This window comes from Aplysia californica, unplaced genomic scaffold, assembly GCF_000002075.1.
Source record: "Aplysia californica isolate F4 #8 unplaced genomic scaffold, AplCal3.0 scaffold00057, whole genome shotgun sequence".
NCBI classification, from domain to species: Eukaryota; Metazoa; Mollusca; class Gastropoda; order Aplysiida; family Aplysiidae; genus Aplysia; species Aplysia californica.
Genome location: NW_004797327.1, coordinates 273755 through 297827, shown reverse-complemented (window position 1 = coordinate 297827; position 24073 = coordinate 273755). Strand labels below are relative to the sequence as shown.

The 24073-nt window shown below is 38.8% G+C and overlaps 2 protein-coding genes across 3 annotated transcripts in view; one reads left to right on the top strand and one right to left on the bottom strand.

Annotated features, from left to right (window-relative positions):
- LOC101848729 overlaps positions 1-136 on the bottom strand; it is a 19009-nt gene extending 18873 nt beyond the window's left edge. The window contains exon 1 of the mRNA XM_013079595.1: positions 102-136. Coding sequence (XP_012935049.1) covers positions 102-121 — 20 coding nt within the window. The 5' untranslated portion in view covers positions 122-136. The remainder of the gene's footprint in view (positions 1-101) is intronic.
- A 92-nt stretch (positions 137-228) lies between these two features.
- On the top strand, positions 229-24073 carry LOC101848949 (ribonuclease Oy). Of its 2 annotated transcripts, XM_005093041.3 has the most exons (12): positions 229-441; positions 4507-4590; positions 5292-5403; positions 7500-7552; positions 8627-8696; positions 9162-9229; positions 11119-11232; positions 14123-14171; positions 15461-15535; positions 16291-16388; positions 17715-17930; positions 20617-24073. In XM_005093041.3, exons 2-11 carry the CDS (start codon positions 4553-4555, stop codon positions 17893-17895), a joined length of 858 nt encoding a protein of 285 aa, XP_005093098.1. In that variant the 5' UTR covers positions 229-441; positions 4507-4552; the 3' UTR covers positions 17896-17930; positions 20617-24073. The 2 variants fall into 2 exon arrangements, with proteins under 2 accessions (XP_005093098.1, XP_035824296.1); XM_035968403.1 differs by lacking the exon at positions 20617-24073 and having other exon boundaries at positions 17715-18320.

The window sequence follows — 24073 nt, the reverse complement described above, 5'->3', positions numbered from 1 at the left end:
AGAGAGAGAGAGAGAGAGAGAGAGAGAGAGAGAGAGAGAGAGAAAAAGAGAGAGGGGGAGAGATAGAGAGAGTACAATATGTACAAATAATAAATATGCACTTTGACTTTGGTTGGATCATTTCTTCCGAATCCCGGAGCTTTCGAACCGGAAGAGTGGCAGAGTAGATCTAGATATCTAGATCTAGATCTAGCCTAGTATCTTAGCACTTAGCACGTTTTGACAAAGGTCGTTCGTTCTTGACCAATGCACTGAGCATTTTCGGTCTTATCATCACTAATCACTATTATCAGCCAATGGGCTCAACTTCCTGGTCAGCAAGGGGCACTACTCTAAGCCCTAACCTTATAAATACTAGGCCTAGGGCCTACTGGTTACTTGTTGAATGATAGGCCTACCTAACTGAACTGAAAGTAAACATTTGCCACATTTGCCGCATCGGTAAGTTTTGAACAGTGTAGTCACTGAAGTCTGAAGTGACTGACAGTGTTTGCATGAGTTTCATACCTAACAAAAATAGGAAGGGGGGTTTCAGGGGGGCATGTTACCACAATTTAATGTTTTGCTATTGTTAGGTTTGATATCTTAGCTCATCGCGAATCAAAAGTATAGATCTGGATCTAGATCTAGATATAGATAATCTAGATCTAGATGTAGGTCAGGCTCAAATAAGGGGGGTGGGAACTACCGAAAAAGCACCGTAATTGTTTGTATGAGTCCACCTCTATTCTCACCCGGAGTGAGAATAGTGCAGGCGAGTCTTGTGGCTATTCTCACCCGGTGTGCGTTCACCCTAAACCACAGAATTCTACACTGTGATAACAGAAAAATTGTAGAATTCTGTGCCGTGAACAAACGTTCCATTACAACTGTAGCCTACTAAAAGCGTACAATTTTGTCTGTGGGCAGTGGAGAGAGAGAGAGAAAGAGAGAGAGGAGTAGGCTAGCGCGAGAATTTCCGGGCAAAACAAAATGGCGACCCGCGTAGTTCGGCTCGATTCGAAAAGTTAAATAGCCGTAGCATCTTTGTAGACAACCAAATTAATTTACTTTTGTGTTTTAACATCATTTTTTAACTTTATTTTGGTCAATTTGATCGTCCACACCGATAGACAGTATTCAGAAAGAGAGAGAGAGAGAGAAGAGGGGAGGAGTTGATCTTGCGAGAACTTCCGGGCGGGTGAGAATAGCCACTTTCATTTCTATACTATATATCTAGTATCTAGATCTAGATCTAGATCTAGATCTAGACTCTATATATAGGAAGAGGCTAGCCGTACTTAATGACGGCTAGACTGTACTTTCTTAATATGATGGCTAGACTGACCATTAAAAAAAAATAGGCCAACTGAATTGTGAATATAAATTTTTAGTGTGCAGTGCCTAAAGTATTTGTATTTGAGACGAAACCAGGTGCCTAGCCTAGATCTAGGCTAGGCTATTTATACGGTGAACGCGCACGGGGTGAGAATAGCCAAAAGACTCGCCTGCACTATTCTCACCCCGGGTGAGAATAGAGGTGGCCATTATATAGACTCTAGATATCTATATCTAATCTAGATATTCATTTTTTTAAAATAGAGAAGATTGAAGGAATATCGGACCACTCGTATTCGTATATTTAAGAAGAGGCTAGCCGTACTTTTATGACGGCTAGACTGCTAGAAGTACGGCTAGCCCAGCTGTCTAGCTGTACTTAGCCGTACTTATTTTTAATATGATGGCTAGACTGACCAAAAAATAAAAAGCCTACTGAGCGGCTACTGAATTGTATTTTGAGTTTGTAGTACCTAAAGTATTTGTATATATGACCAAGCCAAGTGTCTTAATGTCAGTGCATGTATTTATTTTAAACCTGAATAATTAGCCTACTAATGAGACCTGTTTTCTATGTTAATAGGGCCTAAGATAAGTACGGCTAGACTGGCAGGCTAGAGACTTCTTGGTTAGCCGTAAATACGGCTAGACGACTATCAGGCTAGCCGTACTTATTAAATTATTGATTTCTGAATTGTAAATGAAATTGGGGGGGGGGGGGGGGTGATCACCAGTCCGAGATTCTTCATTGAGAGAGATAAAAAATTGGGGAAAATCATGAATTCTTAAAGCCTAAAGTTGTCGAGATAGGCAAAAGTATCCTAATTCATAGGTCCGGTAGGGCTATTTTTCAATCTTACCTTATTTATTATGAGATTTATTATGTTTGATTCTAACTTATAGTGCTGTCAAAAATTTGTGGCCCAACTTTTCCTCAACACACTAAAGAGGGGATATTTTGAGGGGGTATGTTATACAAAAAAAGTTTGGTTTGACAGTGTTTTGCAAAAATGTTGTCTCATGTGCTTTGCTCTAAAAGTTATCTCGCCTCTAGAGTTGTCAAATTTACCAAAATATAAGTTCTCAATTGAATTCTCTAAGAGCACCAACTCTTTAATAGTTTGCTCAGTTGACCTTATCACGGTAAGTGCCGGCCCTCTGCGGAATTCCTCCCTATTTTTATAGTGAACACATTTTGTGCACTAATGGTTATCAAAGCATGCGTTCTATGAGCATTGTCCCGGTTAGAAAAACATGATGGACTTGCTATTAAAAGCAATATTGCCCCATCTGTAGACGTTTAAGTTTAGTATCTGTAGAAACCACCTACTTGGATTTTTTATTAGTAAGGAATTTTCTAGAATACAGCTAGCAGGTGTTTACAAAAATGTTGATCTGTTAAGACAAATTGATACAAATCATGATGTGCAAAAATTGGAGAACCTATGTTCGATGGTTGAGGAGATATTTCACAATAAGTCGGGCCACGAATTTTTGACCGCACTATAGGTAGATCTAGTAGGCCTGATATATAATATAGGAGGCGGTATAATTTTTTGCCATGGAGTCTTGATTGAGGACCCGTCTTCCTGACTGTTGAAGTTGAATTGATGTTTTTAAAATAGGGTTCAGGGGGCTCCCCCCCCCCCCCCCACACACACACACCTTCCTTGCCTTATTTATGCTTTTATACTTCCGTATACATTTGTTATTGGGGGGGTTTTTTGTGATGGGTTGGGGGGAGGGGGATTGTGAAACGAATAAAAATGAGCAATTAAAAGTTGCACTGCACAATGACAGACCCAGTTTGAGAGCGGCAGTCACAGTGGGCAAGTCAGATGAGGGTTTTTTTTTTTGTTAAGTGTGTTTTACGGCGCTCACATCTGCATAAGGTCGTCATGAGACTAATGAATGAGCGTGCGGGACAGATTAAACATTTTCAGTTGGTAGGAAATTTTGTAATTTTGCCTGGGTGGTGGCCGAAGCTTGCTTATTGATTTTGGACCACCAAGTGATCTTAAACGTGCGCAACTTGCATACGGGACCTCTGAGATTTTTTACCTTTATTCAAAAAGGCTAGGTGTAGATCTTACCTACCATAAGATCAGGGGTGTGACTGAAAGACATCTGTAAGAAGGAGCCAAGGAGTAGCAGCAGAAAAGAGAGTCAGGAGCCCAGAGGAGAGGGAAAAGGAGGTGAGGGGGTGAGGGCACAAGGTGGAGATGAAAGGAGGAGACAGAACATTGTTAGAGAGCAGGAAAGGATGTGCTATCCAGATTCAAACCGGGACCTATTGAGCGAGAGGCGAACACCTTAACCTTTAGACCACGAGTAAGAAATGCTGAATCCAAGCAAGAAGCCTGCAAACTGCTCACAAAATTGGAAATGAGAAGCTTTTGAATGGGTACAAAATATAGCAAATTTTTTCTGTGCCAGAATTTGTTTCATCAGCCACAGCAGTCTAGTCGCCTGAACCTTTTATCTTTCTATTTTGCTAAGAAATCTGACCTAGAGTAGAGGTTTCCCTGAACACCACCTAGCCTTGAACAAATTCACACATATTATAACAAAGTACGATCAAAATTTAAGAAAAATGTTTGAAAATGTGAGTGTGATCTCTTGGGTTCCATTTACATTAAGCTATGGCGAGCACCTAGCACACCTCTGTGATTGGCCCAAATATAAATGACGTATTTCCGCCATCTATTCTTGTCGTCTTCTGGGGCCTCTCTCGCCAGTAGACTAGGTTTCACCGTGGCGGGCCTGCGCCTTGGGCTACGTCACTAAATTTCATCTCTGACTGCTTGGGCTGTGTGTGTGGGTATGTGCGTATGGGCTTGTGTGTGTGTGTGTATTCGTGTGCGTGTGTGTGTGTACAACTTTGAGGAGAAAGTAAAAACGAGAAAGGCTAAGATTGTTTTTAAAAGATAACACAAATTAATATAAAACAAAAAGAAAAACCAAACACGGCGAGATCTAGTCTACAGTTACCGACGAGGGAAACCCAAGAATATTGGGGGAAACTCCGGAAGACGACAAAAATAAATGGCGGAAATATGTCATCTATACTTGGGCCATTCACAGAGATGTGCTAGGTGCTCGCTGTAGCTTCATGTGTTCCATTTTGTATGTTGTTCTTCCTGGTTGTTTCCTAGAACTGAGTAATATTATCAGCTTCTGTCTGTGTAGGCTTGTTGATACTGAGACGACACACTGATTCTATCAAGTTCTCACTATGGATGGAAAACTCTTTCTTCTTCTTCTGTGTGCCTGGTAAGTAATCTGACTCTTTAAGATATTTCATTAGAGTGACCATCCTAAACATGTTGTTAATTATTGTACTTGATTTTATGACAGATAAACTTTGGTGAGATATTCTTCTTTTTAGCAGTATGATTTGGGTTTTAAACTCATTTATTATATTTTTTCCAAGCTGTTTTAGGTAAAAAATACATAAAATGTAAATTTTAATTTCTTGTCATAATTTGTTCGTTATTGTTGGCAATGGTCCTAAACCCACATATTTTCTTGGAGCCCACTTATTGAAGAATTTTATTAGAATTCCCAAAATTAACAAACCCACTTAACAGCACTTTGCCAACCTGTGAAGATAATCATCAGTTTGTTTAGCTAATCCAGTCAGCTGAGCCAACGTGAAAGGTTTTGTTGTGGGGGTGTTCCTTTCCTCTAAGTCTTAAGTGAGACTAGTCAAGGTTGACAGCAATCTAGTTTGAAACAAATATTTTCAGAATAAAACAAATACTTTGACTTTGAGTGACTTTGGTACCTATGCATGATATGATGGTGAAGAAGTTTTTTGGTGTGGGAATATATTAAAATATTTATAAATTTTACTAATATTTTCAAAGCTATAGAGTTAACCCATCACAAGTAAGTAAAAAGAAGCAACACAGTACTTTAGTATTACATTTTTTTCTCTTTATAATTTTGTTTTCATCTGTTGCTTTCCTCAGTGAATGCGCTGCATATCTGAAAGAAAACAGACACAAGAACGAGTCCTTTGACTATCTTGTACTTGCCCAGTTCTGGCCAGCAACATCATGTTACATTTACTTTGGAAAAGAAGTGAGTATATTATTACCTCCTTTCTCAACAAAATTATTCTTACTTATTGACTGTTCTTATTTTCAGTCAAGTATGGCTTTGTGGAAATTTCCCGCATATGCCTTAGTAAATAAGTCTGGCAATGTTTTGACCCTGTGTTTCAATTTGAGATTTTGGGGTCAATTCTACTTCCTCAATTGAGCCTTGTTAAATTAGAATAACATTGAGCAGACTGTCACTCAAGCTTGAGACAGCTGTTATTCATTTTCTGAAAGTTACTCTGACTTTGCCAAATGGCAATAGGCGAAAGGTTTGTGACATTTTGGAGATAAGGAAACTTTACATTTGTAGGGGTCAAGTGCAAGAAGTGAAAAGCACACAATGAGGATGGGAAAATCATATGCAGCATGATGAGCCCATATTATCATCAAATTTCAAACTGTCAAGATTGCCATTCAGTCATCTCTCTTGCCACATGTGCCTGTGAAATCCTTTAAAAAATATATCTTCTATGGCTGAAAGAACTCTGTAAAGTAAAATTTAACGTGTCCTCCAGTCCTTTACCTTTGTTAATTGTGATCAATGGGGTATTTCAGTTTTGTTCTTCTAAAGTATTGCAGGAAATTCACGATGAGCAAATATGGCTTTTAAAATTATTAGTGCAACGTTGAATTAATATGAAGCTGCAGCGAGCACCTAGCACATCTCTGTGATTGGCCCAAATATTGATGACATATTTCAGCCATCTATTCTTATCGTCTTCCGGGGCTTCCCTCGCCAGTTGACGAGATCTCACCGTAGCCGCTTCGCGCACTCTAGATCTAGGTTTCAATAGTTTCATCGCCGACTGTTCGGGCTGTGTGTGCGCGTAGGCTTGTGTGAGTGTGTGTGTGTGTGTGTATGTGCATACGCTTGTGTGTGTGTGTGTATGTGTGTGTGTAGGCACGGACGGGCTTGTGTGTGTGTGTGTACAACTTTGAGGAGAAGGTAAATTTAATTTATGGAACGAGAATGGCTGAGGTTGTTTATAAAAGGGAACATAAATTAATACTCCACCAAAAAAAACAAACACGGCGAGATCTAGAATCTAGTCAACAGTAAAAGTTACTGACGAGGGAAACCCAAGAGTTTTTGAGGGGAACCCCGGAAGACAACAAAAATAGGTGGCGGAAATATGTCATCTCTATTTGGGCCAATTACAGAGATGTGCTAGGTGCTCGCTGCAGCTTCATTTATTGAATTACCCTTTAGCTTGTTCATTCTCGACTGTCCACAGTTAAAACAAGATAAAACAAATCGCTCGGTGTTCTCAGGTATTAATGCATTTGCTTGTGCTAAAAGTAGGATCACCAACAGAATCTAGAACTAGAAGCCCATTATGAAAATCACAACAAGCTAAAGTTTCAAAGCGTTGTTGTTGATGTAAGCCTTAAGCTGTTCAAAAGATGATAGATAATTTTACAGCACTTCCCTACAACATCAAAAAGTTGGCCAATTTTCAATAACGCCACGTTTTAATGCACTCCTACAAAATATAGTTCAACAGATGAGTAAGCACTTTTTGAGACTCTCTAGCACATGTCCACACAGTCTGGAATGAAATCAACAAGCTGACACTGAAATACGGGGCAGAGTGTAGGCTGGATTACTGTAAATCATATTGTATTGTAGTGACCCTGTGCTTGCGTCCAGAGGGTAGTGTTTAATAAAAGACCTAAATAAAGAAACCTTATTTTACCAGATCTAGATTTTAAAAAAATGTTATGTTACTGACCTAAGGGAAGGGCTAGGGGCCTGTGCAAAGTTACACGTGTTTTGGTAATTGAATAAATGAGCTTGATTATAAAATGTGAACAGACGAAAGAGAACAAGCTTATATTCAAGAATTAAAACACAGACTGCCATATGTTAGGGGTCACCCACACTTTGTTCTCAGCTTTCTTATGTTTACTGAGATTACGATACGAGAGATGTATTTTGTCGTTCTTAGATACATATATTATTTGTGATTTATATCCTTGCAAGACATTATCTTAACTATGCTTTCTTTTTCGTTGATGTCACATTGGGTTGTAATCTCTGATTAAAAAAAAAAAATCTTTTTATTTTTCTTTCAGCATTGCAGCGGCATTCCAAAGGCTGTGACTGGATGGACCATCCATGGCCTGTGGTAACTATCATAGCTTATCCTTTTTTGTGCCAAATAATGCCAAATTTTTAACAATGATCTTGCAAAAGAAACAAAATGTCCCACTTATTGTTTATTGATTTATAAATTTTGCTTGAGGGACCCAATCACTTCAGATGGCTGTGGGCACTGATATGTGGTCTTCGCAGGGATGGAGTTTAAAAGTTGTCATTTTTCTGTATTTTAATGGGAAGAGTCAGGCTGGACAGTCAACTGGAGTGGGGTATTATACAGTATAAGATCTGCTCAAGTGGCTCAGCCAACTGGACTCGGGATACGTTATTTCAAAAGGCAGGGGCTTGCTCCTAAGACTGGACATTAAAAAAATACTTAAGGCAGAGTGAGCAAAAATAGTTTCAAACCCTGATCATCCATGTGTTGATTAAATTTTGTTACTGACCTTGCAACAGTGGCCAGAGCCTGAATGTGATCAGTTGACAATGTTTGAATGATTAAAATGTTTACAGCGTGTAATTTCTGACCAAAATTATGATTTGTGAGTTTTGCTCTTCTCTGATAAATTTCCTTATTTCTGTACTCAATCATAGTATTTTAACTTCCTAATGATACCAAATATTGCTATGATGAGCTTCGTTTTGTTTCACTATTTGTGTCACGACGTGGTGGAATCGGGCTCTTGTCAATTTTTGGGCATGTGGAGTTTTTGGTATCATCTTAAAGCTTGTTCCTTTGTCTTCATTTTGATGAAATAAATACCCATTTATCTTGAATACAAGTCGAGATATTTGCGAATGAAGGAGTGGGGGGTCACCTGGTTTCAGAGGTAAAATTATTGAGAAAATGGCCGCCAAAGGTGAGTTATTTCCGTAGCTTGAGAGTCCATGGAAACTGAAAAATTACATTCTTTGTGCCTTTAATCAACGTTTTTCAGTAAAATCCATACAGAAATGTGTTCTTTAATGAGCGTGAAATATGTTGAGCCAAAAAACAAACATGAGATAAAATTCACAAACATGCGGGAAAATGCCACTTTCTTCACTTTGATTATTTTGACGAGCACCTGATTTCATCACTTTGTCTCACATTTGTCTGCAGGCCATCATCAGAAGGGGAACCTCCTCAGTTTTGCAACACTTCTGCCAAGTTTGAGTTCAACAAGATAAAAGTAAGCAAAACATTTTTCTATGACACCTAGGTGCTCCTTGGGCCCACAGTGATATTGTGATACATTTTAAAAAATGGATGGAAGCATAGAGTATGATACATTTAAATCTAATTAAATGAATGGCTGCACTGAGTTGATACATGCTGTGATAGTAGTATAGGAATGGAGCTTGGTTGTGCACCAAAATAATGCTTCACCTGGATTTTTTTCATATGGCAACACTTAATTAATGACAGTTATTTATTCTTAGGGGCTTGAACCATGAATTTGCCTCTAGAATAGAATAATGTTTTTCCAGTATATGTATGATATCTGTTGGTCAGTATTAGCTTCACTTTTTCCTGCCTTGAGCAATTGTATGATGCTCGATTCCATCAAGTTGTGTAAGGTTGGGGTTTTTCTCCAGATTAAGTCAAAAATCTTTTTCCTCACTCTCATTTTTCTGGTTTGCACTATATTTAACAGGGCTTGTCAACTCAACTGAATACGCAGTGGCCTTATTACAACACAAGTGGTGATACAACTTTTTTATGGTGAGAGTTGTGATCATGATAATCTCAGAATGGTCAGACCAAGAGCATGTGTTTTCCTTGAATTTGTGTGTATGTTTTATGTATATGTGCCTATGTGTATGGGCATATTCACATGCTTATGCTTCATCAGTATGTTTAATCAGTGCTTCCACTCTTCCGTATTTTTATGGAAATCCGTACTTTCTGCCTGTTCCGTACTTTTTCCTCCATCATGATCAACTCCCTCCGTAAAAAAACAAACTGCGACAGCGTAGAACTAGATGTCTACTGAAATTGCGTAGCAAAAGATCCGTTCTCGCCGTCGTATCGTCTTGTATAAGCCCAGATATTTACGGTAATTCTCTTGGCAATAAGTTAATGTTATAGAGACCTGCCAGATTGCACATTTCCTGCAATTGGCCATTAATCCGCTATGCCCCATGCGTTCATTGCGGGTTGGTCGGCAGTACATTTTTACCTGCAGATTGACAAATCTGGCGAACTTTTTGTGCCAATTTCCTCCTTTCTATCATTCACTCATTCCGTCTGTCTATCTTCGGACTATTGCCGCGGCTGGAAAATATGTGCGTTGATCAAGTAAATTGACTTGTGATCCTAGACAGAAAATTACTGTCAGAAAGAAACTTGCTTGCAAATTTATTGTCTAGATCTGGAGAAATTATCAATGCGAAGATTCTACAGCACGAGAACGCGATAAGGGCCGCGATGAAATAAATTATGCTACAACTACTAAAATCAAGAATAATTCAAAGTGGTGTTCCGAGGTTGTGACATGCAACATTCAGAAGTGAAAATTAAGGTATACGCTGGGTAACTGTGTTGTGAAGGTGCATATCTATTCATTATTCCCAGATTTGCCTTCTATCAATCGTGCGATGACAAATTAATTGAATTATAGTAGCAATGGAAGGGGAACCTGCTTTTAAACATTGCCAGGAATGGAAAGATATGTAGGTGAAAATATCAAACAAGACAAAATGTTGGCGAACAAATAAATGTTATGGGTTGTAGGCAATCTCTTCAAACAGGGTCCCGAATACCATTTTTAACCTTCTAGAAGCTCTAAATTTCAATTTCTTCCGGGGCTCCGTCCCCTTACCCTCACCGGGACTCTGTCCCTGGACCCTGCTGTGGGCCTATGCGGCCCCCAGTCCCCCAGCAGAATTTTCCTTACTTTTCAGCTTCAGCTGGTGGAAGCACTGTTTAATACCCGCACTCATGCACATATACCTGCACACACTCACTCATGCTCCCATTTTCAAGCGGACAGAGAGATATATTATAAATGAGATCAAGAGAATGCATGTGATGATGATGGATGATATTTTAATGTATATGTGGATGCAATAACATAATTGTTCCATGTTCAATAATCATAATAATAATAGTAATGGTAATGATTATACTGCATTTCTATAGTGCCTATCCATGCTCTATAGCATTCTCTATGTGCTTCATAACTATTATTACCCCAGCAGAAGCAAGAACACTCTGAAACATGAAAGGAAACAGTTGGTACTGTTTTGGTACCAGAGGAATCAGTATCACTCTCACGAATCGTAGCTTTCCATTTATTAATAGTTTAAGTTTTGCCTATGTGTATGTCTTTGTCCATCCTTACAAATCACAGTGCACAGGTTCTCTTGTTTGCTTTGATAAATGAAGTTACTGTCATTTTTCTATAGATTGTCATATGTGACTCCTTTGTCTGTTGAGCGGTAAGAGAGTTTAGTCTTTTATTTTCTTGGTAGGAGTGGGATTGTTTTAGGAATAAAAATGTAGTCAACAGTAAGAGAGTTAGGTTTTTTTGTTTGTGGGGGGGGGGGGGGGAGAGGGGGGGGGATTGTTCTAGGAATGAAAAAAGAAAAAGAGTGAATGACTTTCCACAGGGCTCATGAATGGGAAAAACATGGAACCTGTGCCACAAGTGTACCGGCTTTGAATGGAGAATTTAACTACTTCAACTCCACTCTTACGCTGCAGAAACCACTCAACATATCTGGGTAAGGTTTAAGTTATGATTTGCATGTACTTTACCCATTCTTTCTTTCTTTGTGGGTGGTTGGAGGGTGCTCTGATGTGATTTGCTCCTTCTTTCCTATCAAACACCCAGAGATGCTAACCAGTACAATTTTACGTATTTTAGTACGATTTTTTGCCGAAAATACGCGAATACGACTTTTCATGAAAAAATACGCATCCTGGAATGCGAAAAATACGAGATTCAGCTTGGGCAAGTTATGCTAATTTATCTCAAGTACCATCTTTTGTCAAAATATCTTCAGTATGGCTGAACTGGAATATTTGAAAACCAAGTGTGATAAGGTCAGTAAGTTCAATATTGCCGGTCGCGATTGTGATATTATGTTCGCTCGGCTTTTCCACGTCTGAGATTACGTTTCACTTTCAGACGGCAGGCGGAAGTGTATGTGACTCCGAGGCTCAATCGGGAAAATCAAGATCTACTTTCGCCTTCGTTACCACCCAGAAGTTTGCCAGCGGTAGTCTGATAACGCAACATTTGTGACATGCAGGTTGTGCAGTGTAAACGCTGTGTCGCCGTGCAAATAAAATTTAATCAATACTCCGACTCATCTCTGTGCTGTCACTTGTAGGAAAAAAAAAAGAAAGAAAATACAAGCGTCGTCCGATGTTTAGATTGTCTGGCTCGCCATCGTGACCGGTCAGTGACCCTGCGCGCATTTGCATCATAAAAATACGGCATCGTGTGAGCAAAGACCGTCTTTGGTGGGAGTAACAGCGTGGCGAAGTATAGGACTACGGAATAGGGGAGGGGATTATTATTTATTTTTTTTAAGATACACTAGGGGGGGGGTGAAGGCAACGCCAAAGGACAAAAACTTGGAAGCTATTTCAGTATTTTGATTAGAGCTCTCTGCAAAGCGTGCATTGGTGCAGGCCGTGTGCTGAATCGGGACCCTTCATACTTTGCAAGTCTGTGTTATTGAAATAAAGTGTTCGCATTTCATTGGATGGGTGATACTAAATTATACATACCTACAGTGTATGTTGTAGCTTTCTGTTTCAAGACTGGCAGATTTTCAGTGTTACTGCATCTTGCCCTCCCACAGTTGTTACAACTCTCACACTTCGTGGGTCTACTTGAGCCATTCAAGTTATTGCTCTTCTCTGAGTTTTAGCAATAATTTTAGTCTTGTCAGTTCATAAAATGAATCTTGACACCCAGACTGGTTCTTGATAGTCGAAATTCTTGTTCTAGGCCCTTCCGAACGCTCAAAGCAGGAATAATTTTTTTATATAATAATGAGACGAAAATATAATAGACTGAAGTACTTAAGTCAAACAAGACCCCAGTACGACACTGATCACTAACATGTTGTTGACTGGATACATGTATATTGTACGCGTGTGTGCTCCCTTTGTCGAGCTGGTCTGCTAGTAATTTTTTTGGAGGAAATATTGCTGGACACCGTGAACATTTTACTAGTTGGTCGGTCGGTCATGGGGAATACACTTTTCCCCCCTGAAAATACACATTTTCATATTTTCCAATACTCATTTCGGTTTTCTGTGGTTGGCATCTCTGAACATCTGTCGTCCTTATCTCCCCTCCTTCTAGTTTGTGTATGTTACTCTCTTGTAATACCTCTAATCTTCGGCACTTATATGACTTTATTGTGTTGCAAGTGCCGTAAAACTCTTATGAAAAAGTTTCTTTCTTTCTTTCTTTCTGCTCCTGTTAATTTGTCATCCGTTAGGTCACTTCTGATCTTCTCTCCACTTGGCTCTTTGCCTTCCTCAGTGTGTCCCGTAGCTCCATGGCTGTCCATTCTCGGATGTTATCCTCCCATCTCTTCTGCTGTCAGCCTCTCTTTCGTCCTCCCTGCACAGTGCCTTGTAAAATGGTTTTAACAAGGCCTGAAGAACGGGTGACATAGTTATACCATTTGAGGTACGACCAGGCCGTTATGATTCTTATTCACCCATTGGAATGGGACAAAAGCCTAAAAAAAACATACAAAAAAGTTCCATCCTCTTGGCCATCTGTTTTTTAGCCCTCACAAGTTGTAACTTTTATCAAATTTGGCCTACTGCTGAGCACATGTATTTCTGGTTGTGTTCCCCAAGTGCACTTAAACATTTTACTGAGGCACGGTAAATTTGTACACTTCCATGCTCTCGTCAAAGCACACATACGCGCGCACACACACACACACACACACACACACACACACACACACACACACACACACACACACACACACACACACACACACACACACACACACACACACACACACACACACACACACACACACACACACACACACACACACACACACAGATGCACACACACACACAGTTATTATATATGATTGATGTATTTGTGAGCCTGAAACTGTTTCCTCATGATTGGCTGGAGACGTTTCAAGCAGCCTCCACAGACTCGGGTTCATGTAGGACACTGCCAGAGCTGTTCGATTTTTACATCACAGATGCTGTTGTCTTTTGCCATGTTGTTTATTTTAGGTGGGAAGAAGGCGGTGGTGATGGATTGGACATACTCTCAGAAAGTCAGGGAGCTGCATGACAAGGAAAGTGCTGGATTGGAACCCACATGGTAAAAGATCAAGGGGAAAACCATGTGGAACCTGGGGAAGAGTCACAAAAATTGATAGACGGAAAAGTGGGAAGACATGGATTATCATCAAAAGGCTAGCCTGGAATAGGGAAAGGTGGAAAGTGTTTGTTCGTGGCCTATACCCCGACCCAGGGGGAGATGGGCAATGATGAATATGTTGCAGTGATGATAAAGTAAAGATGGAGAATGGATTTGGATTTGTTTGCACAAATTATACTAAAAAACACTTGTTGCTTGAAAAATTTTTTCTTAACTGTTTCTGTCCCTAGGATTCTGGCAAAGCATGGCATCCTGCCTTCATTGAAAGTCAAGCATAGGGTAAGTAGGAAGAAATAAAAACCATGTCTTTATGCAATGGCTGTCTGAAAAGTATTTAAAAAATGAAAGTGGTCATAACTATGAAAGTATTAGATTTTTTTGCAATCAGTAAACAGGGTTTTAAAAGCTACATACATCTCTTGTTGTTACAAAAGTACTCGTTGTTTCACTGAACATATAATATATTATGTGAGGTATCATGATGAAATCGGGTGCTCGTCAAAACAATGAAATCAAAGAAACAGGCATTTTTCTGGGCGTTGAGCAATTTTCTTCCAGTTTCTTTTTGTGGCTCAACACCTTTTATGTCCCTTTAAACACGCATTTCTGTGCGGATGTTGTCGAAAACTGTTTGTTAATGGCATGAAAAATATAAATTTCTAGTTTTCAAGGACACTCAAACTTTGGAAGTCACCAAACTTTAGCGGCCATTTTCTCACTTATTTTACCTTTCATTCCAGGTGACACCCAACTCTTTCAAAAACAAACACCTCGAATTCTATTTAAGATAAATCAGCATTTTTTTTCACCAAGTCCAAGACAAATGAACCAGCTGTAAGATGATATTGATAACTTTATATACCCAAAAATTGATGAGCGCCTGATTCCATCGCGTTGTGACATATTAGCATCTGTCATGTCAATTCAAACTTGGAAACCCTCCTACAAAAATGGTCAAAGGTAGAAGAGTGTGGAGGTGTACAATTTTTTACATACTAAATGAAAGAATTCATGAATCCTTTTCGATGAAGCCATTTTTGTGCATGGTGAAAGCGTAAGGAGAAAAATGCAGAAATATCACCAGTGCAGTTGGTTTAATATTTAGTAACTGAATATGGAAAGTGCAGGTGCTTGCAAATTATTTGTGAAGATAGCTAGCTTTAAATGAGGGAGATTACTATAGCTATTTACCTTCTGAAATCTGTCATTCATGAAAGAGGATAAAAGGATATTGGTAGATCCCAAAGTGACTGATCAAAAGTCGCCTGTTTCTCTACCTTTATTCGAGTTTGTAATCTTGACATGTAGAGTGCCACAGAAATGAATTTTTCTTGAAACTTAGAGAAGAGAGAGAGAGGGGGAGGGAGGGAGGGAGGGAGAGTTAAACCTATGTCAAGAAAGTTTTTTAAAAATATTGTCATACACAGCCAGTGAGCACATCTAGCTGTAAGATGAGTGTTGTCATTGTTAATGTCACACCTGAATGGTCCAAACATGCATTTCCATTTTTTCCCCTTCTGCAGTTTACTCAAGTACATCATTATGATTTTCTTTCTCCTAATTTTCAGCCTCAAGAGTTCTTTGATGCGATCAAAGCTGAGCTGGGTACCATTCCAAACATATGCTGTGTGTACGATGAAGCGGTTAGTTTTTCTGTCTTGTAATAATATCGCTGCCTTACAATTACAAAGTTCTATCTGCTCAGTGCCTAGTTTTGAGAAATTTGCCGTTAAAAAATTTTGAGTTTAACAACATATATAAAGCTTTTTCAAATGCAATCCTTTGAATATCTTGATAACGACTCCGAATAATTCATGATTTTGTTAGAGCAGACAGAGCATTTGGTTTCTGGTCTCATGGTCTTAGTAACTCAAAACTGCTAAAAATGTTAGATAGAACTTTGTAATTCTGAAGTAGCGATATGTCTCTTCATTCTTGTCATCATATTTTTCTTTAGGGTATAGGGAATTTTTTTTATAGGCTTATGACATGTTGTTATCTTTTTAAGGAACTTTTTCTGAGTCAAGCTGCAATGACTGTGGTCTTATTGGGGAGGGGGGGGGGGTGAGGAGGAAGGGGAAGAAAAAGAAGAAGAAGAGAAGAAAATGAAGAAGAAGACAACAACAGCGAAGGAAAAGAATGAACATCACGCCCCAACAGCTGGAGACAACATCAACGGCCACAATGTTTTGACATCACTGATATGATCTGGCAACAACTTCTGAAATGAATCGGAACCTACCATGATAACTTATGAAGGAAGGATCACTGTAGCGTGTCAGAATTTCTACTTTGATTCTGAGTTCTGTATATAATGTAGATAGCTGCTGAAGCTCTGGTACTTGTCTATGAAAAAACTCCTATCACACTTACTGTTTCCCATTGACATTGTTTCCAGAGTAAACAGCACTACATAGAGCAGGTTTACCTCTGCTACTCAAAGTCTTTCCAGCTTCAGGACTGCCCATATGTCAACAGTCGCAGGGGCTTAAACAGGTAAGAAGATATAACATTTTTGTAATTGTTGTCTGCTTTTGGCCTTTAGTTTGATTACACTGGTGTCTGTGGTTTATTGATTAGTCACTTTGTTGTAAAATGCAAGAGACATGAGTTAAATTCTCAAGTGAGGACTTTTTTCTTTTTTTTTTTTCCCTTGGTTTTCTTCATCTAACTGCAAGGATGTTATGTCTGTCTCAGTCTGGTTTGGTGTTGACATACAGGGGAGTAACCCCCCCCCCCTCCGGGGCGGTCCTACTGACTGAGGTGTCTTTAGGCCATTCCCAAAGGGGGGACATGAACTTGTTCTTATGCACAGTATAATGGTAATTGTTAATGAGCTGATTCATCGATGTCATGCTCATAACTGCCTGAACTGCAACAGGGAACTGCTGCTTTTTCTTTCCTAGTCTTTACTATAGTCATTTTTCCTCTTCTTCTTTTGTTTGTTTTGTCACACTCGTGTGACCCGCTATTTCCGGGGTGCCTTAATAGTTGAAGCAGACTTTGTGGTGTTGAAGCTAGAGAGGTGAGCAGAGTAAGTCTGATTCCCTGTAAAGACTTCTCTGTCGATATCCACCCCTTGGCGCTCGTATGACCTTATGCAGTTGCGAGTTACGTAGAACCTGTACTAACACAAACAATTGTTTGTCTACATTTGGCTTTTAGTTTGATTACACTGGTGTCTGTAGTTTATTGATGAGGCTGTTTGTTTTAAAAAGGAGGAGATGTGAGTTCAATTGTCAAGTGAGGAATTTAAACATTTTTTTTTTCTTTATGTTTCTTCGTCTAACTGCTAGGATGTTGTATCTGTCTCAGCCTGGTTCGGTGTTGACATACAGGAGAGTAGCAACCCGCCTTCTAAATGATCTAAGTTGTGCCAAGGGGATGTAGAACATCTACAATAATAATTTTTAGAATCTTTGATATTTGTCTTCTGACCTGCTCTCTGCTGAACTATTGGTTCCTTGCCCAAGTGCACACTACGGACTGTTTGTTTTTCTGACCTGTGACTGTGTATTCCAGGATTGCTGTTTTCAGCAGTTTAACGAACTTGATCTTGGGCCAAAGCAGGTTGTTGGAGAAGTGGTTTGTGTGTAGTGGTAAGCAAGATTTGTTTGTACTTTTGAAGTGGGGTAAAGTACAGTCTAAATTGTCCAAGACAGCCATCCACTGTTGAAGAGTTATGTCTTTGCATGGTACTCTCTAGTAACACCTCTAATCTTCAGCACTTATATGACTTATTTGTGCTGCAAGTGCCGGAAGATTCTTACTAGAACTAAACTATGTTTTTTAAATCATTTTCATTTTGTTATTTTGCCACAGGAGAGCGAAGAGGGAGATGGTACAGAAACATCATCCCCATCATCAGAGCTACTTTGATGACTGCCCGGCACAAAAATCGAAGGGTGTTTTTTTTCTCCCCTTCAGACCTCCTAGCATGGAGCAGAAGGAGACAGTCCTGTATTATCATTCTGAATTCAAAGAGGTTATCAGTTGGCATTGAGAAGTTTATCCTGATGCAAATGTGCCGAGTTTGAGGTAGTTATTTGCGCTTGTGTTTAAATTGTTATACTTCTATACTTCGTCGCTGTGGAAGTTTTTTTAAATTTGAAATTTTGGTTGTAGAAACTTTTAGAGTGCCATTTCAAATGAGCAGTTTATTTTTTTCTCCTTTTCAAGTCCCTATGCTTTCTAATACTGAATAACCATATTTCCATTTTGTCTGAATGCTTTAAATTTGTTACACATTTTCTTGCAGCCATTAGGTCACTGGGCTTTTTTTTCTTAACTCATTCAAGGGGTAATTTAATTCAGCAGTGGAATCCATTAAAAACGTGGATGTGATTAATAATAATAATAATAATAATAAATTACACTTTTATTTGTCCCAGAAGGGCACTTTGTTTTACAATGGCAAACATACATACATAAATACATAATTATAAATACGTACATACATAAATACATACATGCATAAATACATACATAAATACACACTATTACACAAATACAGAACAGTTTACAAACAATGCCACTGTCGGTCGCCACTGTGCAGCTCCCTGTAATTTGAGCTAGGGTTGTCGTGTCTTGCTCAAGGACACACTCCAGTGACCACCCATCTGATCCCTGTGTCACCGACACTTGCTTGACATTGCTTGAGTCAAAACTCACTACTCACTTAGCCACTGGGGCCCCCGTGATTATTTGTGACTCAAGGCATCATTTCGAGGTGTGGAAATAAAACAGTGTAGTAAACATTGTAGTGGCAGTTATATATCATTGGAATGGTAACTGATTGTTGCTGTTCACTGATTTTACAAAAGCAATAGAATGGAAATAATTAAACAAATATTGGATCCTGTTCAAATTGCTGATATATTGGCGATAGGTCCAAGTGTGTTCCCTGGAAGTTGCCAATATGTTGGTGATACGTCTGAGAAGGGTTAAAATCTGCCAGAATTGAATAGAAATAGTATGTTTAGTTTATCCATATCTTCAAAGTGATGTTACCTATCTCAAGGTGTCTAGTTCTGGTAAAACTTATTTCCCAGGTGACATGAAAACTCACATATTCAGTTCGTTTCTATATATTATAATTATTTAGAGGAGTTACTTTCATCAACAGATGTATAAGGAGTATTCTAAGAATTAAGTGGCAGGATAAAATAAGAAATGAAGAGCTGTGAGAAAGGACAGGACAAAAGGAAATAGAATAGAAATAGGACTAAGAAGGTGGCGATGGATGGGACACACCTTAAGAAAGCCCAGCGGAAACATCACAAGACAGTCACTGCAGTGGAGCCCACAAGGAGCACGAGGCAGGGGTAGGCCACGGGAAACATGGAGGAGATGCGTGGAAAGGGACATGAGAGAAATGAAGCTCACTTGAAACGAGCTTGGAAGGATGGCTCAGGACAGAGATAAATGGAAGGAGCTTGTATGTGGCCTATACCCTGCCAGGGGTGAAAGGCATTGATGATGATTGATGATTTAGAGGAGTTGCATAACTTTTTAAAAAGTGCATTTCATTGGGTTCCAGGGCTATACTTTATCTACATCTTTCAAAATGCATTGAGCATTGCAAATTATGGAAATGCACTTATTATTATTTATTGTTATTATTATTATTATTATTATTATTATTACTTTAGTTATTATTATTATCATCATTATTTTTATTATTACAATTTTTATAAACTATGTGGAGTATTATGTTTCATGATTAGACATTGCAAAAAATTGTCTTATAGAATCTCTGACTCGACCGTTTTGCATAAGACACTGAAAGAATGTCTTTTTCCTGGCAGCTTAGTGAAGAATGGCTTGTTGTGTGATACAAATTAGCATTGACAATAGGCGACACCAATTTATGTCTTTTTTTTTTTTTTTTAAAGATTGTGAATCTCTGAGAGTTTGCATTCCAAAAGGGGGGACATTTCTCGTTCTAATGCACTGTAGAATTGTAAATGGGCTGATCCAACAGTGTTATGCTCATATCTGTGCCCATTTATTCTCGTGGATTCGGGGATTGATAACTGCGAGCATCTTACTCACTTTACCTTCCTTTCTTCATTCTTTGCGGTTCAGAAGGGTATAAGTCAGAGCTTGCAAGCCTGGGTGATATGGCCCACAAGTGGGCAGTTTGGAAATTTTGGTAGGAGGTGAGGAATCGCCGGGGTAACAACAGGTGTTATTTAATGCCCCTCTCGGAAATATATATAGGTGGGTAGTACAAAAGTTTAAGCCTCTGAAAGGTGGCTTTGGTTGACAAGCTGTGATTCAGATGCCCTTTTTATGTTGCAATAGTTGGACAACTCACTACCTCAGAATTACCAAGTTCTGTCCCGACATTTTTGGCCGTTTTGAGCTACGAAGACCATGAGGTCAGAAACCAGATGTTTCATCTGCTCTATCAAAATCGTAAGAGAATTTGGAGTTGTTATCAAGATATTCAAAGAATTACATTAAAAAAAGCTTGACATGATGTGAAACTTAAAAATCTTTGACCCCTAATTTCTCTGAACTAGATACTGAGCAGATTGGCTTTTGTAATTCTGAGGTAACGAACTGTCACTGATGGTGTCTGACATGCTCAATGACATAGTAAACCATTGCTAAGCACATAAACTGTCCGCTCCTCAAGTGATTATCCATAATTGAATTATTGTTTTGTAAATAGGCCATTGTTCATATGTAAGAATCATTGCAATGTCTTTCATTTCAGAGAGTAAAGTGGGGCTCTCGTGGCTTAGTGCTAACGATGCAGACGTAGTGCTTGTATGACACAATGCGGTTCTTGTATGTACTCAAAGACGACATTCGGAGTCCTTTGGAACAATGTTCATATATGTGTATGTAATGATTATTAAGAGTTTTGTCCTCCTGAATGATATTTTTTGGTGTATTACAAATTCATCGAGTCATTTCTCCACGGCACAGTAAGATTCTCTTATTATGAAGTCCATGTTATCTGAGAAAGGAAACATTGTGTGTTTCAAAATCTCATCATTCCATAATGAATAACACGGAAAGTTATTGAAATACTGTTCCTACCAAAGAATACACTGGGGCATGCATTTAAAGAGTTTTACATATATTATAGTGTGTGCATGCATTTAAACAGTTTTACATATTGTGTTGTTGTGACTGAAGGAACATAGTATTTAACTGACTGTTAGAGATGTACTTCTTCCTCCGAGACCTAACGTTGATAACACACTCTATGGAACATTACAGCAACTGCAGCAAACTTGCACTGATCATTACTTGGCATTGGATAGAAGAGCGAGAGCCCAGCTGTTGCTGGATCAATGACAACAAAAACAATAGGACACTGACTGTTAATGATTTACTTTCAAAACTATTCAAATTAGCCACCCATTGTCGAGGAGAAAAAGGGTTTGTCTTAGACAGGTGAACATCGTGAACCGCGTCATTATAATATTTTAAAAAACCCCGAATGGTGGGAAGTGGTCATTTATACAGTTGCTTGCCTTGGACAGATGTCCGTTGGAACAAGTTTGACTGTTAGGATGATAAAACTCTGTACAGTGTAGTGCCATTCTGTGCTGGAAGAACTACTGATTAAGTAGAATTTAGTGTATTTACAGGGTGATCCCAAAAAAAAATAAACAACATTTTTTCTAAATATCTCGCACAAATGTTGTTCTAGAAAGATGAAATTTGGAACAGAAAAACTTCATTCAAAAGAAATTTGTTTGACATAAAATTCAGACAGAAGAAACTTGTTTTCAGAACAGAAAATACATAAAGACAAAAACAACCATAAAAGGCAAAATACGCCAATTTAAAAAGGAGACACTCTCGCAAAGAAAGTCATGAGATGATTGCCGATTGATTTGATTTTTGTCTTCTTTTTCTCTATAACATATAATTGTTCAAACTTTGTGACATTAAACAATATTGAACATCTCTTAGGGAGGTAAAGAACTAACATTTTTGTTCTGGAATTTCTAAAACAAATGCTCCACCTGTCCTCCTTTGGATTCCAGACATATTTTAACGTGTCGTTTGAAATCCTCGATGACGGCCAAACACAGTTCCCGTGGAATGTTTCTCATTCATCATGGATTGCTTGTTTCATAATTTCAATGTTTTCAAACTGGTTTTGAAATGTCCTGTCCTTCAGATAGCCCCACAAGAAAAAGTCTAAAGGATTCAGGTCAGGAAAATGCGGAGCCCAAATGTGTTCACTTCTGCGACTGATCACATTATCTCCAAAGTGTTCAGCTAGCCATATCATTGATCTGACAGAAAGGTATGGATTGGCCCCATCTTGCTTGAACCACTGGCCTTGGCGATCCAAGTGACGGGGTCTCCCCAGATCCATCCAGAATTTCTTCAGCAACTCGATATATCGGTCTGCGTTCACAGTTGCAACATGTTCGTCTGTGTCTTCAAAAAAAGGACCCACAAAACCATGAGTGCTTAAAGTGGCTTCGGGAGAGAGTAGGGAGGTGGGTGGGATGCCCAATAGACAGCATTTTGGTGTTTACATATCATGAAAGTTGAAAATGCGCTTCATCACTGAACCAGATGTCATCTAAGAAACTCTCACGTTCTCCAAGGCGGTCGAGCAACCACCGACACATTGCCCCCTTCTGTCCCCAGTCAGTCTGGCAAAGCGTTTGCCTAACATGAATATGGTATGGGCGTAAGTTAAGGTCTACTATAAGAATACGGACTGTCGATGTGTATGAAAGTCCTAGCTGCAGGCATCGTCTGCGGACAGATGTCTCATTAGATTCAGTGACTGAGTTCTGCACCCTGACGATGTTTAGAGGGGTTCGAATGGTGCGCCTTTGACCTGAAGTGGTCGCTTTTTCTGGAGATTTTTTGTTTTGATCTTCTATACACCCAAACTGACGAAAACTTTTTTACCCATACATCAAAGAAGGCCTTGATGGCACTTTAGCATTCTTCCCGTACCTTGTGCGGAACTTACGAAATGTCAGGGATGGTGATTTTGTGGAGAGGTAATGTTCAATACAAAATGCTTTCTGCTCCTTATTAAACTGAACCATGATTTGGATGAACAAAAGGAACTTGAAAAATAATAATGTCTGCAAACTTCCGTAGGCCTGTACTGTTAGACTGCTGTAGCTTGCAATATGACGCAATTGTTGCGACATTTTGAGGTAATGCGTACTGGTGGGCGTACTGTAATAAAAGGGGCCAAAAGCAAAAAATGGGTTGTTTTTTTTATTTCGCATTATACTCCAGAATTATGTAGTGGAATCATCTAAAATGAATATCAGTCAAATTCCTTTTGAATTAAGGAATATTGTGTTCAAATGTGAAGACGAAAGCTTCGGTGTGGAGGAAAATATTTACGAAAAAAGTTGAAAACGTGTTGTTTTTTTTTATCACCCTTTATCTTGTGACGTGGAGTATTGAAGTGCCTTAGAGAGTTTTCTTTGACCTTGCCTTTATGTGGCTGCTGTACTGAGGTAGAGGTTCATGTGTCTGCCGGATCTGTTAATACTGACAGCAGTATTTATGAATGTGGGCCTGGTTGTTTTTAGTGTAATTAAAGGGGTTGATTTACCTTTTTATAATGGTTCTTTTCTATGTGACAACTTTGTCTTATATATATATACATGTATCATACCTGGCTTGAAGAATTTCTTTGCTCACCTAGTTTATGCTTGCTCTTGATCTATGCTAACTACATTTTGCAATTGTGACACACAAATGTATGTGTAGTGACCAGATTTTTAAAAAGATTTTTTTAAAGATGCGCAAAATACGTCCTCCAGGCTTTTAAAAGTGAAATTATTATATTTTATTCTGTTTTTGTCTTTTATTTGCGTGAGTAGGCCTACATCGCTAGTAAGTTCATTTAAATGTGTCAGTACTGTAATCACAATAGATCTATACTGTCTGCTGGGTCAAATTTTTTCCCAGCATCATTTTTTTTTTTACAGCCACAAGTATTATCTACATTTTTCTTTTATGGAAAACTTGCATAATGTGCATGTAAGTGGTAAGCTATTTAAAAAAATATTTAAAGTGGAAATGACATAATGCTACAAAGTTTAGTTTTTATTTTATCATTTTTAGACCCAACTTGTGAACGGTACTTATTCAAGTTATTGCCTGTTATTATTTAGACATGTGTTGCATTTGCCTTGTCCTGAATAAACATTTCATTCCTTAAA

Excerpts from the sequence above, each read along its gene's own strand:
- LOC101848949 (XM_005093041.3), top strand. The coding sequence starts at position 4,553 with ATGGATGGAAAACTCTTTCTTCTTCTTCTGTGTGCCTG. Across the intron at positions 4,591-5,291 it reads CTTCTTCTTCTGTGTGCCTG|TGAATGCGCTGCATATCTGA; the intron begins GTAAGTAATCTG and ends TGCTTTCCTCAG. Across the intron at positions 8,697-9,161 it reads TTGAGTTCAACAAGATAAAA|GGCTTGTCAACTCAACTGAA; the intron begins GTAAGCAAAACA and ends TATATTTAACAG.